Here is a 16,425-nt window from a genome sequence, read left to right on the forward strand (position 1 = left end):
CCAGTGAACAAAACTGTCAGGGCTTTTTAAGGAAAACAAATGAATTAAAAATATTAAAAAATAGTATTGTTAAAAAGGTAGCCTAGTACGTTTTAAAAGTATTTTGTACAAAATACCTTAAAAAACGAATTGTTTAAAAAAAACATTGTTTAACAGCTAACAGCTGGTAAGTAGTAATGTAAATAAACTGAGCTTTGGAAATTAAATGTAAAAAATGTCAATTTACAAAGTTTGTGTCTGTAGTAAAATCGTGCTGGGGAAAAAAATCATGTTACTGCACTCTCTGCTGCAGCATTTACACAATAATACTGTTTCCTACACATTCAAAAGACTCTTTAAAACTGAAGAAAACTGGTACAGAAACAGATGGCTGACCCACATGACAACACCTTTTCACAGTTTTAACAGTGAAGAAAAGAATTAGAGATCTGACAGGAGGAGTGCAGTTATTCTTAAGTCATTGAGAAAATAAGATGAGAAAAGAGAAAATAAGCATGTCTGGGTCATAAAGCATTTCTACTGGACAACTAAAAACAACACCTTCACACACACATTCACATTCATATGAAAGCACAGGGCATAACAACACATCAGAACACTCTTAATGATTTATATCAGCCCTCCTTACTAGTTAGACTAGACTAGACTAGACTAGTTAGTCACAGTCCATAGCGATGGTCACAATATTGTTATTATTATTACAGATTTGTAACCCCTCTTTTTAATCTGTTTTGCAGTAAAGAATGAAAATGTTGGGACTCTCTTGACGATACTCACTCTGACATTCACACACAGACTATAACAGATTTTTTTTTTATGTGACAATAAAATAACAAATGCCTCCGATACACCAGCACTCTCTGTCCAGCAGAAAAGCTCATATATAATATCTAAAAATGAATTACTGAACAGACCTCACTACTACTAACACTAAATACTTTTTTAAATAAATAAATATTAATTACAGCTTTGGAGCATTTCTCACATCAGAATTGAATTTCTCAAAACCAGTTTTTCAACATTATCTAATCACAATTTATTTTATACAAACAGTTAAATATTTCGTACAACTGTCTGCTGTTTCCCAATTTATCAATTGGATCTGTCACGCAGATCACAATATATTATACGTTATTGTGCTGAACTTGCTTACCCGCCAGAACAGCTAGCCATTCGTCCTTACTTTCAAATTAGTTTAATCAGTTGTCAGAGCTTGTAATGCAGATTTTATACATTTATATATATATTATATTTATATTGACCTGTAAAAAATCTCCTGAATTGATGACTAACTAAAGTGCTCCTAAATACTCAATGGAGCAGAAAATGGACAATCAATGTCATAATGTCATAATGTTAAGTTTGTTCGGTGTATAATGATATATAGTACACTAAGTGATGTGTGCTCTGACAGTTGCTGTGATTTTAGAAAACTACATCTGATAAGTATACATAACTGTATCTTGTCCAGAATAATAATGAATGCAATTAATAAAAATCGTGTTGTATATTTTAGAATGTAACATAATAGAACTGGAATGAAATAAAATCCTACACCTGGATGAAGCTGGCTTTAACCTGATGAAACACAATGTCCTGACAGTTCTGTCTGTCTGTTCTGTGGTGTAATGTTATGGTCTGTCATTAAATTACTATATAAACAGGTGAATTCTGTTCAATTACCTACAGTCAGGCTCTCATAAACAGTTACATAATATGTAATTTTGTACCGCAGAAACTGGAAAACTACAGAATTTATCAGTCTGACACCAAAACATTAGCATTAAGAAAAATCCTTATAGAGTAAACTGAAAAATGACCACATGACATCATTTGGACTGACTTGTTTGTAAGCTATGACTAAATAACTTTTTATTCTGAGGACTCTGACAGGTTCACTGACATAAATATTTACCTTTGGGACATGGACAAAGGATTTAGAATAAAGTATGAGCATAAGCTGCTCATCCATTATGTGGTGCTGTTTGTCCAAACTGTTTTAAGAAATGCCCACACTGTATTGCAAACATTAATTCTGTTTTGAGCAATGCATCAAAATGACTGAGAAAAAATAATAGTAAAAAAGTTAATATCAATTAGTTTCTAAAAAGATAAACAGGTCACTACACCTGTTTACACAATACACTTTACAATACAGGAACATTAAATAACAGTAATAAACACTGTTAAATGAGTAAGTAATATCTCAACTAGTTAATACATTATTACACATTACTAATATGACGTTGCTTGAGAATGTAACTAATGTAACTAATTATGAATTGAGATATTATAAAAAAAATGTGTAATGATTAATAATGTCTTAACTAGTGTCAGTTAATAATTAGTTAGACATACTGTAAATCATACTCTTAATTGGTGTTACCAGTTAGTCAGTACTGTTAGTTAAATGTTTAGTTATTTAGTAAATTAATTAAATGTTTTTTCTTGATTGCAGTTTCTTACCGTCCTGTAGTTTGAATCCAACAATCCAACATTACTGACATTTAAAAATCTGCACAATCGCTCTGTGGTTGTATGCTTGTTTGTCTGTGTGTTTTAATGTGTTTCTGTGCATTCAGGAAGCTTAACTCCGGCTGAACCAGTTTAAAGATGGTTTTGATTTTTTCAGTGGATGTTTCCTGATTCTTCTGTCAGTGATAAAGTTCATAATAACACACACAAATTATGAACTAAAAATCAATCAATAAATATTATGATAATTTCTGTCTGAACAGGTAATTACTCCCCAACCACTGTCTTTTTTTATTGTGTGTGGGAAATGATAAAATTATGTTTTTATTCCAACTGAAGCTTTTCCAAACATACCGGCAGTTTAGTACCAAACAGCTAGTCTATGCAACTTCATGAAGAAAATACAGTAATAATTATAAATATATAAATATTATATTATATTATAAATTATATAATATATATTATATTATATAGTTTAAATATATTTTACATTAAACACATACTTTTTCATGAAATTAATTTAAAGTTGAGAAAGAACAATGTAGCTAAAAAAAAAGTTCAGTTTATTTTTTATACATATTAACAATAAATATTGGAAAAATTCGCAAACAGAGAATGGGAGCATAAATAGAAGAACCACCTCTTTAGTTCACTTCTTACCTAGTTTAGAACACAACTGATGCTCTCTGGCACATTAAGAGGCAAACAATTCAAGTAAAGAACTCTTGACAAGTTTAGCACAGCTGTGCACAGCCAGGTGACTCTACACTCTAAAAAACAGCGGTACGATATGAGTACTTTTTTGTACTCAAGGGTACACTCTTCGTAATTGTACCCTTAAAGGTACAATATTGGTCTTTACGGGGTCAGATTTGTTCCCTCTGAAGTACAAAGTCATTCCTAACAGCAATAAGTACAGATTTGTACCATTTAACCAGCCAAAAGGTACATTCAGTATTCTGTATCACTGCACTAATAAACAATATATATTTGAATTGCACATTTTTTTATTTGAAAGCCAGACAATTTTAGATGATCAAGTTTTTGACACATATTTAGTTGATGATAATGTTTATAATATTTATAATCTTTACTGACACAAAAACCATGGGTACAAAAAAGGACTTTCACTGAAAAGTACTTTTTTGTACCTCGATATAAGGTACAGCCCCAGCAACAAGCTTTGTACTCTTTTAAGTACAAATCTGTACTTACTTTTCTTAGAGTGTACCTCATAAAGCTCACTGAGAAAATGTCAAGATGTGCAAATTCTGAGTAGTTCTGGATAGTTTTTGGTAGTTATGACTATTTCTGAGTAGTTCTGAATGTTTCTGAATAATTCTGAGTAGTTCTGAATGGTTCTGAATAATTCTGAGTAGTTCTGAATAGTTTTGAGTAGTTATTAATATTTCTGATTAGTTCTGAATGGTTCTGGGTAGGTATGAATAGTTTGAAATGGTTCTGAATAGTTCTAAATAGTTCTGCATAGTTATAAATAGATCTGAGTAGTTCTGAGTAATTTTGCGCATCTAAAAAAAAAACATCTGATTCAGCTATTGTAATAGATAATATGAACAGTCTAAAAAAAAAGCTGTCCATATGTTATAGGTGATTAGTCATGCTTGAAATATTATACACAGCTCCAAGATTGTGTTTGCACATTCACACAGTTTTTTTTTATTATATTTATAGCTGCTTTATATGTGTACAATTTGATTAAATGTGTAGTAATAAATCCTTTTTAAAAGTTTACTTATAAAATGTTATAAACCAGATTCAGGTTTACGCTATACATTATTAGCATCATTATAAAATATGTATTTTTAAATACCTTTTAATACCTTTTTTTTTGCTCTGTTAAACTGCAAGTTTGGGTCACAGTTCATCAAAGAAGAGGCTTTCCACAGCATGAGAAGACGAGTACATCTCAAGTTATATCATAAATGGCTGTTTATTCATAGCAGGCATTTATTTATTATTATTGTTATTTTTATTCATTTGTTTTTGTATCTAGACTCTCCCCAGATTATAATCATTATATTTGGACATTCTCACACAGTAACAGTGAGACAGACTGAGTGACAGACTCTATAGATTCAGTAATAGAAGCAGTTAATATACAATCCCTAAACAGCATTGACTGAACAGACCTAAAAATAAAATACTATTAATAAATATTTTTTACTGAAGTCATAATTATTAATTATTATTGATTATTAAATGTATTAATTAATTTATTTAGTTAATTAGTTCATTTATTAATTAAGATTTTTCTTTCATTGCATTTTAAGACACTCTTACCTTCCTGCAGTTTTAATCCCGAATGACAGGTAAACACCTGAAACATCTATGTGTATAACTCTGTCAGTATGTGTGTGTCACTCTTTTTATGTATACATACATGACGCTTAAACACTCCAGCTGAACCAGTTTAGATGATTGGTTTGGGTTTTCAACAAAGACCAAGAAAAGAGAAACAGGAAATAACTGTTAAAAAGCAGATAAGTGCACATCACAATTGTGATGGAGAAAATGGAGAAAATAGAATCTGAGGCAAGAAGACCTGAGGCAAAAGGAACCTAGTCTGAAAGAATCGAGGAACATGAGGCACAAATTACCGAGGCAAGAAGAACTGAAGTTGCTGGAACTAAGGTAAAATGATCTGAGGCAGAAAGACCTGAGGGAGGTAAATAGTGCAGGAGATCCTGAGGCAAGAATAACTAAAGCTGGAGGAATTGTGGAAGGTGGAACTGGGACAAAAAGAACAAAAGCTAGATGTACTGAAGTATGTAGAATTGAAAGAATGGTACGATAAACTGAGGCAGGAGCAACTAAGGCAAGAGGAACAAAGGCTTTTTAAGAATTGAGATAAAAGGGCCTGAGGCAGGATAAACAGAGGCAAGAGGAACTAAGGAACAAATAACTGAGGCAACAGGAACTGGGCAAGAGACAGGAGAAACTGAGGCACAAAACTGAAGCAGATGAATCTAAAGCAGAATAATTTGAGGCACATAAAACTAAGGAACTAATGCAAGTGGAACAAAGGCAGAATAAACTAATTTAAAGCATTTTTTTTTACCAAGCATTTGTTTTGCATTGTTTTACTGAAAATGAATGTTAATGATGACATGTACAGTAGCTGGGGGGAAATTATTTTTTTATTCCAATTGAAGCTTCTCTACCCTTCCAAACACACTGGCAGTTTAGCACCAAAGACCTAGTCTATGCAATTCATGAAAAAAATAATCTAAAGGAAAATCAAATAAAAAAAACGTAAGGATAGTAAAAGAGGACCAGCTGCAGGAATCTGTAAATAATGTATCAACAAAAAAAAAACATTCTTTTTCAATAATGGATCATAATAATGGAAGTAACAGTGTTTCTAATAAGGTTAAGTTTAGTTTGAGTTAATCTTGTATTGATTAATCCAATCAGTCCAGATCACCAAATTCAAACACTTTTTTCGGTTTCCTCCAAAATACAACAACTGTTTTAATACACATATAAAACATACATTTATCTGCCAGCTGTAATGAATAATTCCAAAACTGATCAGCACCCATTAGAGTAATAATAATCAATATCTGACACTGTTTAAAGACAGAAATGCACAGTTCAGCAGATCCAGATCACCAGCGGTTCCTCCCCTCCTAAAAGACACAAAGAGAAAATGTCTAAATGTGTGATGATAGGAATTTATGTTTATCAGTTAAACCAGTGTTACAGTTTAGATCTACACTGACCGGTCAAGTTTAACCCTCAATAAAGACTTCAGCGGGAGCCAGAAGTCCCCCGACAGAGTCCGGGCCGTCCACCCGCTGCAGAAACACAGCAGAATGTTAGAATCTTTAATTAAACTCACCTTAGCTCACCTAAAGTTATATTTAAGCTAGAATAACATAAAACTACATCTGATACTGATTATGCAATCCAGCAGATGTCAATGAGTGTAGCCTGGTGTGTAGCCTGGTGCTGTACCATAGAGCTGAGGTGTGTGTGACTCTGCATTTCTGCTACTGGCTCTTCCATCAGATCATCTACAGGATCATCAACAGGATCATCTGCAGGGTCATCTGTAGTGGATGGGTCACTTGAAGCAGCTTCCTGAGAAAATCACAAGTGAACTATTACACTAAAGGCTCTATTAGGGCTGTCATTCAATTCTATCAAATATATCAATACATAATCAAACATATATAACGCAATGAATATTTTTTTTCCTAGCAATGCTACTTTAATTGATGTGTATATATATATATATATATATATATATATATATATATATATATGTATATATATATATATATATATATATATATATATATACACATCAATTAAAGTTGCAAAGTTATATATATATATATATATATATATATATATATATATATATATATATATAACACATATATTACACAAACCTATTTAAATAAAAATAAAAGCCCACTGTAATTATCTTACATTGATTATTTTTCTTTAAATAGGTTAGTTTAATTATATATTTTTTACCTTTAAACAGAGATTGTTCTTTGTGAACTATTTCCAATGATGTCTCTGCTTAAACAAATTCGAAAGTACGTCTCACAACCACGCTTTGTTTTATGAAAAAATGGCCAAATAAGGCAACAGGAGCAAAAACAAAAAAAAGGCTTTTTTTTACTTGTAAAAGTACTGTTGAGACAGTTTAAATAGAATAAACATTATAATAAGAAATATGAATATCTGCTGTTTTTCCCTTAATAAACTCTGAATGCACAGTCTGTCAGTTTTCCTATTCACTAGACTTCAACCCAAACCAGCATGTCAGTGCTACAGTCTCAAGAAACTCTCCTTTCAACTGGAGCTGAAGTGTAAGAACACTATAATAACTTTGAATATCTGTATATCTGTAACTTAAATACCCTGTGTTGTTTACAAAATAAACGTACCACATCCTTTCTGTTTTTTTTTCTTATAGTTTTATTTTGTAAACCTGAAAATTGTAAAGTAAAAAGAATAATTACACTGTTTGAAGGGAGATGTTACCTGTGTGTGTGAGGGGCTGGTGTGTGTGATCTGCCCTGATAGAAGTTCAGGTTCCGGGAAAGAACACACCAGCTTTAGAATAAAACATGACAAGGTCAGGAGATTGCAGATTTACATTTCTGTGTGTGTGTGTGTGTGTATGTGTGTGTGTGTGGGATTCAATTCCTTACTGGTTCCTCTGCAGCATCTGTTTCCATGGAAAACTCTCCTCTGGTTTCAGCTTCAGTAGACTGGGACTGAAAAAGATGAAGCAGTGATTTTGAATTAAAATGGGTTAAAATGATTAAGAAATTTGATTATCAGAGCTAGATTTTACAGAAATTACAGTCCATGTATACTCTACACCAGAGTTCACAGTCTGCCCATGCAACAGAAAAAGTACCACAGCAGCATTTAGAACAGTACCCACTAGATGGCGACAAAATACTGAAACTGAAGGATCTAAATAAGGATTCAAATAGACCTTATTGTCATTCGCATCACATGTGGATCCAGTATAATAGAAATTGTAATTGTAAGTAGCAGCAATATAAATCCAGAGTGCATAAGTCACTTTTTCTGTAGAAGCATGGATGAGTGGAATGATATAAAAATATAAAAACATTTATATATATATATATATATATATATATATATATATATATATATATATATATATATTGTACAGGTATGTACTCCCTGAATGCACGTAACAATATTAGACGTCATCTGATATCATGACCAACGTTTAACCTGAAATTAACGACTATTGACGTTGGTGGCCAGCTGGGCTGTATGATGTGTGTTCATACTGCAGCTTAAAAATTCCACAATGTTAAGTATGGGTTTAACATTATGTTTATGTCATGTCTTATTTTGTGATTTTATTGGCTAGTTGCAAAGCAATCATCTGATTATTGCATGATTTAGGTTTTTAAAATTCTACCATTATCTGATTCCCCAACTTTATGTGACCATTTTGATCGGAAAGCAGATAAAGTGCACACAAAAGAACTTACTGTATTTAAAAAGCTGAAACCCAAAAGTAAGTAAAGTAACGTACCAGCAGTGTTTCCTTTATCTCAGTCACTCTCCCTGTAGTTTCTTCCTGAGGTGGAGAAAAACATTTAAAAAAATGTAAAGAAACAAACAAGGTTTGATAACAGGTGATTCAACTAAAGGTTACAGAACAGAACTGTAGAGAAAATGTACCTGGGAGGGTTCTCTCTGTTCCTCTAGAACAGGTAAAGGTTCCACTGCAGTTTCTGAAGCAGATTTCTCCCACTGTTCAGCATACACAGCTTCAGCTTCACCAATGTCTGATTGTAACTTGGAGACTGTTTCAGTTTCAGCCCCTGACTCATACTTGGTTGGCCCAGCTTCATTGGCTCTGACCACCTGAGGTATAGTCTGTTCCTCAGCTTTTACCTGCGAAAAGGAGAAACTATTTATCAACAAATTCAGAATAACTGCAGTGACCTGTGAACACAACACATGTTTTTCATTAGCTGCACTAGAAATGTTATATGTGAGAATGTAATGGTGATATGCATGTAAGGGACTACAATATTGGAGCGTTAGGAAAAGTTCACTGATGAAACTGTAACTACAATTCAAAGGAGGTTCTAGTACCCTGTAACTACAATTCAAATGAGGTTCTAGTACCCTGCAACTACAATTCAAATGAGGTTCTAGTACCCTGCAACTACAATGCAAAGAAAGTTATAGTACCCTGTTGGGCTGCCACTAGCTTTGATACAAGATGAGATACAGTTGAGCATGGTGGTTGGGTGGGCCTGTTGCTCTCAAAGCTTCCAAAGCTGCCATTCCAACTGGCCCCAAAAATCCTTTATTGGCAATAAATCTGGCAACCTGGCAAAGGAAGTGTTGCAATCTGGCCAGACATTCCTTAGAAACCTTTGCTGTGTGTTGGCGAGCATTGTCTTGCTGAAAATTGCCAGTTGGCAGTTCTGCCATGAAAGGGTCACTCCACAGCAAAGGTAGAACTGAAGCGCTTACCACAAGTGCCAGAGTTTGGATTTGTTGCTGAAGATGATGCAGTTCCAGTCCAAAGTATTCGAGGTTTCTTATGTACAACTCCACTGAAAGTTAAGGCAGCTTAGGTTGACTAATGGATGGTCCAAATGATCATCCTGCTTTTCTCAGTTTAGTAATGCACACCATTTCAAAGACTGTCAACTGGAAAAATAATAATTTTTAAGGGCATCATGGACGCATGTATAAAAATAAAAACAATTTCTAAAACAAAATGGTACACTACACAAATCCAAGCCTTATAGCCTATAGGACAGGTAAAGAAGCTCTTTCACAATTCATGTTTTATATTAATCCTGGGTGCATTTTTTATGTTGACGATTGTATGTAATCTGAAATCACCATTGCCTCCACATGGCTTGATAATAATAATAAAATCACACAATTCCACTAAATTCCACCATTAACAATATGCTTTTACCTTGCTATATTAGATCTCAAATTGAAAGGAACTCTGTGCAGTAACCACAATGCCAGCCCAGATCTTCACATCTCCCCCAGTGGACCGTTAAAGCCGCAGGCAGGAATTTATGAACCTGCCTCTACAGAATTCTGCATGCTTCACCCAAACCGCTGACTCAGGAAACAGCTTCCTCTATCCAGCTCTGCCCTAGAGTGTTGAGTAAGGAATGAAATCATATTTACTCCATCTCCTGCAATTTCCTGCAGAGATCTACCTTCAGCAACAGTGCTGTTTCACTTTTAGATCTCTGTAAGAACATTCAACAGAACACTGGCCAGAATATAGAGCAGGAAATTCAGAAGAGCATTCAGGATGATGGGCTGGTGGACGTAAATCTCTACAGTACATGCTGTCATTGGCCTGAAACGAACATCTAAATAAACTACATCCAAATATCTGGAAACTGAGGATGGGGCCTCCTCACAGACCAAAAATTAAGCAATAAAACGAAAAGATAATCCAGCACTGTACCGATGGCAGGAGTGCTAAGACACGGCTGACTGGCTCATTTCTTGTTGGTGTGGCCAAAGACCTGGATTTCGTCTTCTTCTAAATACTATCCAAAAGTTTCCAGCGGTGCTCCTTCAGGAATATGTTGGGCAAAGATGTTGTCAATGCTGCTGCACTGCCTCAACACCAATGGAAGCCACCTGATCCAAGTCCAGGACATGTGCCATTACCTTTAGATGAGAACAGTAACAGTTTCATAGACCATACAAGTTTTTGAGTTTTCAAACTACCCCAGTTCCCGGAGCCATACCAGTTGTGCCATGCCAGTTCCTTAGTTTAAAAAGCATTGCTGGTTTACAAAGCCCCACAAAGTTCTCAACCATGAACTATGCCTGTTTTCTGAGCCATCCCAGTTCCCCAAGGTGTGTCAGTTTTCTAAGATTCCAGAGCCACATTTTCTTGGGCCACACCAGTTCCTTAAGCCATGGTAGTTTCCAGAGTAACAATTTCCTAAAGCGTGCAGGTTTTCTTCATCAGGAAAGTACCCTGAATCATCCAAGTACCCCTGAGACAAGCCAGTTTGCAGAGTTTCCAAATCAGTTTCCTGTGCTTCTTTAAGTACCACATCCAGCCATCATGCTGTATGTGATGTAACTGACTCTAGATTTTGTCTCTCCTGCTTCATTGTGTCATTCTCTGTCACTTACACAACTCTGGTTCTAAAATCCAACACTAAGCCTTTTTAAACTGGTTAAAGTTGGTTCACTCAACTCTTCGCCCCATCTCTTTCCCTGCCACTGCTTTAGCTTAAATCCCCGTCCTTTGATTGATCCCAGTCCTACATTTGTCTCCTTCTTGGTTAATAATGTACAGTACAGGTAGGGTCTATACTTCTGTATCAAATCAACGCAGAGTCTACAGCGTAGGCAGTGCAAGTGACTTATGCCGTTGTGAGCATTTATACTTATATGTTCGTGTGTCTGCATCCCTCTGCAGTTTAACGGTGAAGGTGTAAAAGTGTCGGAGGGAACATAAAGCCCACTGGACCAATTACAATGCTGTGGTATGTGTTGTGCGATATGTAGTAACATTTCTGGGGAGTTTTATGTAAGGCTACGCAGTTGGCTATGGCTTAGAACACATGGCTATATGCAGGCAGATTTTTGCTATCATTGCTCTTGTAGTTGTGATCAGTGTTGCTCATATTTTTCTTCTAAACTACCCTGTGTGTTTTCAATTTAGTTCACCCAGCATTTTAATCATTTTAATAAACATATTCTTATCTTCTTATTACAGTGAAAAGAACAATTCATAACTATGAGAAAGATAAAAGTAGAAATATGTCAAAATGTGTTGTCTACGGGTAAATGTACATGAATGGGTATATGTTTTGCGCATGTAGGAAAGGGAGGTTTTACCATTATCTCAAGGTTTGGAATGAAGATATTTTCCTCCTCCACTGCCACTGTATCTGCTGGAGCTTCTACAGATTCTTCTACTATAGCCTCTATTGTTGTTTTTCCTGGGGTTTCTGCAGTTGCTTCTGCTTGAGTCTCTGTAATTATTTCTCCTGGAGTCACTGCAGACATATTTACTGGGGACACTGTAGACATTTCAACGGGAGCCTCCACAGTGGTTGCCTCTAGAGTATATAAAGTTGATTTACTTGAAGTCTCTGTAGACATTTCTCCTGAAGCCTCTGCGGTTGTTGCTCCTGGGGCCTCTAAGAGTGTTTCTTCTTGAGACTCTGAAATTGTTTCTCTGGGAGCCTTTGTAAACCTTTCTCCTGGAGCCTCTGCAGTAGCTGCTTCTAGAATCTCTATAGTTGCTTCTTTTGGAGCCTCTGTAACCATTTCTCCTCTGGTCTCTGCAGTTGCTGCTTCTGGAATCTCTACATATGCCTCTTTTGGAGCCTCTGTAAACATTTCTCCTCGGGCTTCTCTAAAACTTTCTCCTGAAGCATCTGCAGTTGTTGCTCCTGGTATCTCTACATATGCTTCTTCTGGAGCCTCTGTAATAATTTCTCCTTGAGTCTCTGCAGTTGCTGCTTCTGGAATCTTTACATATGCTTCTTCTAGAGCCTCTGTAACCATTTCTCCTTGAGTCTCTGCAGTTGTTGCTTCTGGAATCTCTACATATGCTTCTTCTAGAGCTTCTGTACACATTTCTCCTGAAGCATCTGCGGTTGTTGCTCCTGAAGCCTCAACAGGTGTTTCTACTGGAGCCTCTGCAATTGTTTCTTTTGGAGCCTTTGAAAACATTTCTCTTGAATCCTCAACAGGTGTTTCTACTGGAGTCTCTGCAAATGTATCTCTTGAAGCATTTGCAAACATTTCTTCTTGGACCTCTGCAGCTGTTTCTCCAGGAGGCTTTGTAGTAATTTCTCCTGGAGCCTCTTTAAATATTTCTCCTAGAGTCTCTGCAGTTGTTTCTCCTGGGTCCTCTGCAATTGTTTCACCTAGAGCCTCTGCAATTGTTGCTTCTGGAGTCTCTATAGTTATTTCTTCTCGAGCCTCTGCAATCATTTCTCCTTGAGTCTGTACAGCTTTTTCTTCTGGAGCCTCTGCAATATTTCCTCCTGGGGCCTCTGCATTTGTTTCTCCTGAAGCCTTTACAATTGTTGCTCCTAGAGTATTTGCAATCGTTTCTTCGGGAGCCTCTACAGTTGCTTCTGCTGGAGTTTGTCCAGATATTTCTACTAGAACCTCAGCAACCATTTCTCCTGAAGCCTCTGTGGTTGTTTCTACTGGGGCTGGAACACTGCGTGGAGGTCTAGCCTGATGATATTCAAACCGCTGGACTGAATCACAGACATCAGCTAGGGCTTGCACTGGAGCCTGCAGAAGGTCCTCCACTGAAGTTGTAGTTAAAGCTGATTTTGGACCCTTAGAGTCTTTATAAACTCTTGGACAAGAGGTTCCTTTCCCTGCAGACCCTTGCTGCTCCTCTAGCGCCCTCCGCTGGGCCCGCTGCTCACACACACAAACAACACATCCAACAGTTAAGGGCAGGGTAGGTGAATTGTCCGAATACCAGACTGTAGCTAAATTAAAATGCACTTAACACCCTAATAGCAAAATGTCCCCACTGTCATGCACATGCTGCTCTGTGAACTATAGATTTCACAGCCACGCACACACATACAAACACACAGTGTGTTACAAGATAGAAGTGCTGCTCAAGACAGAAATAAGAGAAAGGTAGATGTTTTTAATAGCTTGATGCAAAAGAGAAAAAAGCGTTAGTTGGGTCAGAAAGTGGAGTAACCTGTAGCCTAGAAAGTGATGCTGAAAACGTGAATTATTTAGCCCATATAGTTGTAATCTCCCTGCAGAGGTTTAGTAAAACATAAGTGTCTGTGTTATAATGATTTTGATAAAGGTTTGAAATGTTTGGTTATTTAAAAATAATTCATATACATAGAAAATGTACAGAGCTGAAACCTGGAGCTCCATTCATCACAAAATCTGATTTAATCAGATCAGACGTGGAAGCCTGGCAGAGTCAGCAGCCGGATGAACTACAGAGAGCAGATCAACACACTAATCTCACTATGGTACACCCATAATACACTCCATAAAACACCCCATAATACACCCCTAATCACATTATAATCACACCCAACGCTTCATTAACCAAGAGCAAGAGAGGAGCAGCGGAGTGAACACAGCCTTGTGTGTATATATGTGTGTGTGTCTGTGTGAGTGTGTGTTTTGTACAGTGAAGGTGGTTAAACCCAAATTATTCAGCCATGTGTGAAGAACTGCATCAGCACAGGTCTGAACAGCACAGCCAAGAGATGGAAAACAAAGACAGACAGACAGGCAGACAGACAACAAGAGAGACAGGAGGCTGAAGGCTGAATTGGTTTAAGAGCAGGGCAGATAACAAGTCGTCTGTGAAGCATCTAATAAAAGGAAGGAATTTGCTGAGATTAGATTAAGAAGAGTGTGAAAAAACACCAAATCTAATTTTAGCTTTTACTTAAACTGCATTTTATTTTATTTTTAACATATCTTTTTTCAACTGCTTTTCATCTTCACCTAAACATCTATTCAATTGCATTGACTGTTTAAAATGAACAATATTGGAGTTCTGTTACAGTAACAAAACAGACATTTGAGGATCTTTAGATCTTTTTTTTGTGTTATGTGAAGCTGGAATATAGAGTGCACTGCAGTTACATTTATTTCCCTAATTAAAGCTCTCCCTTAACTTTTACTCCGTCAATTAAGAGATTCTAATTCAAAAACCTCGTAATAGACTGACAATTTATAAAAGTAAAAAAAAAAGTTGTGATTAACATGGTATGATTTTTAACCGATGACATGACAAATATATAAATTAAATTCCATTTAGGTGATCTTACGCTAATGCAATCTTGACCAGTGAGAACAGACATGTTTATTAAATAGGCAAAAACTGAACCATCAGCTAAGGTACATCAGAGGGGTCTGGTGTGTTTTGGTGAACATTAAATCTCAACTGAAGATGCTACAGCGCAGGTAATGTTGGAGTAAATTAAAAGGGTACACCACCTGACATGAAAAGAAAATCTAAATTAGGAAAGCACCTTAGAAGGACAGATGAACATCTGAGATAGACAGACACCTGAGTTAGAAAACCTGAACTAGAGAGAAACACGTGGATTAGAGAGAAACACCTGAGTTAGAGGGACAGGTGGATTTGAGAACACCTGGGCTAGAATGTGTATAACTCACCACTCTCCTCATCCTCCTCCTGTTCTTCTTCCTCTTGCTTGGCATCGTCTCTTCTGTTCTGAGCTTTTGGCTGGGGAAATCAGAAATGTCCTGCAAAGCAGTTTGAACTCTGTTCCGCTGCAGACTGAGGAGTTTAGCCCTGGAGTTCTAGGGGAGAGGCTGGAGGAGGGGCAGTGGTTCCCAACCCAGGCTTTGGGATTAGTAGGCGTGGCCTATAAATAAGCTCTCAAACAAAAAAATATCGAATCCGGTTTATTGCCACATCACATAAGTGCATGTGTACAGGTAAGTGACAAACATAGGTGCATAGTCCCTCTTAGTAGATAAAATAAAATATAATCATTATATATTGATCGGTTTAGTTTACTTTAGCCCCTGGGAACAAATTTTTAGTAGTGGTGTCAATCTATTAAAAAATTAAATCTGATTAATCACAACAAAATTCTGTGATTAACTGCTATTAATTGCATTTGTTTTTCTTCAGATGCAGTTTTTTACAGTGGATATTTAAATGTAAATAAAAGAATGGATGTAAGAAATGTAAAATGCAATTACTGTATATTAGTGGTGTCAATTAAAATAATAGTATATACTTGTATGTTTGAGGGGAGATAAAATCAACATAGGGTGCTGGAATAAAGAATGCATGATAAATTGGATTGTAAATGTCACAGCTTGGTTGTGACAGAGCGGGTGTGTGGGTGTGCATGCGTGTGTGTGTGCGTGCGCGCGCGTGAGAGAGAGAGAGAAACAAAGCTCTCTGACCAGGTCTTAGCTGGAGGTTCAGAGCACGCGTTCAATTATTCAGCCAGACGACAGATCAGTGCGTTGATTCCAAATTAACAGCGAGCGTTAAAGTTGACAGCCCTAATTTTTATATAAACTTGGGTGTTATGTGAAGCAATCAGCAAAGTTTATATATAATATACAGAAATATAAAAACACACTTATCAAAATCACTTAAATGCACTTTTTATACCTCTCTGAAAACTGTGTGGGTGTAGTCACATTACTCTAACAAACGTGCCTGATTGAAAGCAGTCACATTTAGGCCCGCCCATTCTACATCCAGAACATTGTAAAGTAATATTGGGGCAAGGCAGCAGAGATTTATTAGACTTTGGCAAAATGTTCATAAGAAATGCTTTTGTCAGCGGGCTAAGTGCTGCCACTATGATCAGAAGATCGCCGGTTTGAATCCTGTTCATGTAGCTTGCCATCGGCTACCGGAGCCCCGAGAGGGCACAGTTGGCCTTGCTC

General features: G+C 36.3%; 1 protein-coding gene across 1 annotated transcript; it reads right to left on the minus strand.

Moving 5' to 3' along the window:
- Positions 1-5,615: 5,615 nt before the first annotated feature.
- On the minus strand, positions 5,616-15,400 carry si:dkey-164f24.2 (neurofilament heavy polypeptide). The gene is made up of 9 exons (XM_007247180.4): positions 15,166-15,400; positions 11,863-13,413; positions 8,689-8,904; positions 8,540-8,584; positions 7,668-7,733; positions 7,498-7,569; positions 6,454-6,579; positions 6,219-6,293; positions 5,616-6,125 (listed from the first exon to the last, which is right to left on the minus strand). Exons 1-8 carry the CDS (start codon positions 15,208-15,210, stop codon positions 6,228-6,230), a joined length of 2,187 nt encoding a protein of 728 aa, XP_007247242.3. The 5' UTR covers positions 15,211-15,400; the 3' UTR covers positions 5,616-6,125; positions 6,219-6,227.
- Positions 15,401-16,425: the final 1,025 nt, after the last annotated feature.

The sequence above is a fragment of the Astyanax mexicanus genome, chromosome 12 (assembly GCF_023375975.1).
Source record: "Astyanax mexicanus isolate ESR-SI-001 chromosome 12, AstMex3_surface, whole genome shotgun sequence".
NCBI lineage: Eukaryota > Metazoa > Chordata > Actinopteri > Characiformes > Acestrorhamphidae > Astyanax > Astyanax mexicanus.

What these genes read in the sequence shown, in the direction of transcription:
- si:dkey-164f24.2 (XM_007247180.4), bottom strand. Translation starts at nt 15,210, where the DNA reads ATGCCAAGCAAGAGGAAGAAGAACAGGAGGAGGATGAGGAGAGTG. An exon ending in TTCCAAACCTTGAGATAATG is followed by an intron (nt 8,905 to 11,862) that starts GTAAAACCTCCC and finishes TCCTTTTCGCAG; the next exon opens with GTAAAAGCTGAGGAACAGAC. An exon ending in CAGATGCTGCAGAGGAACCA is followed by an intron (nt 7,570 to 7,667) that starts GTAAGGAATTGA and finishes TTTATTCTAAAG; the next exon opens with CTGGTGTGTTCTTTCCCGGA.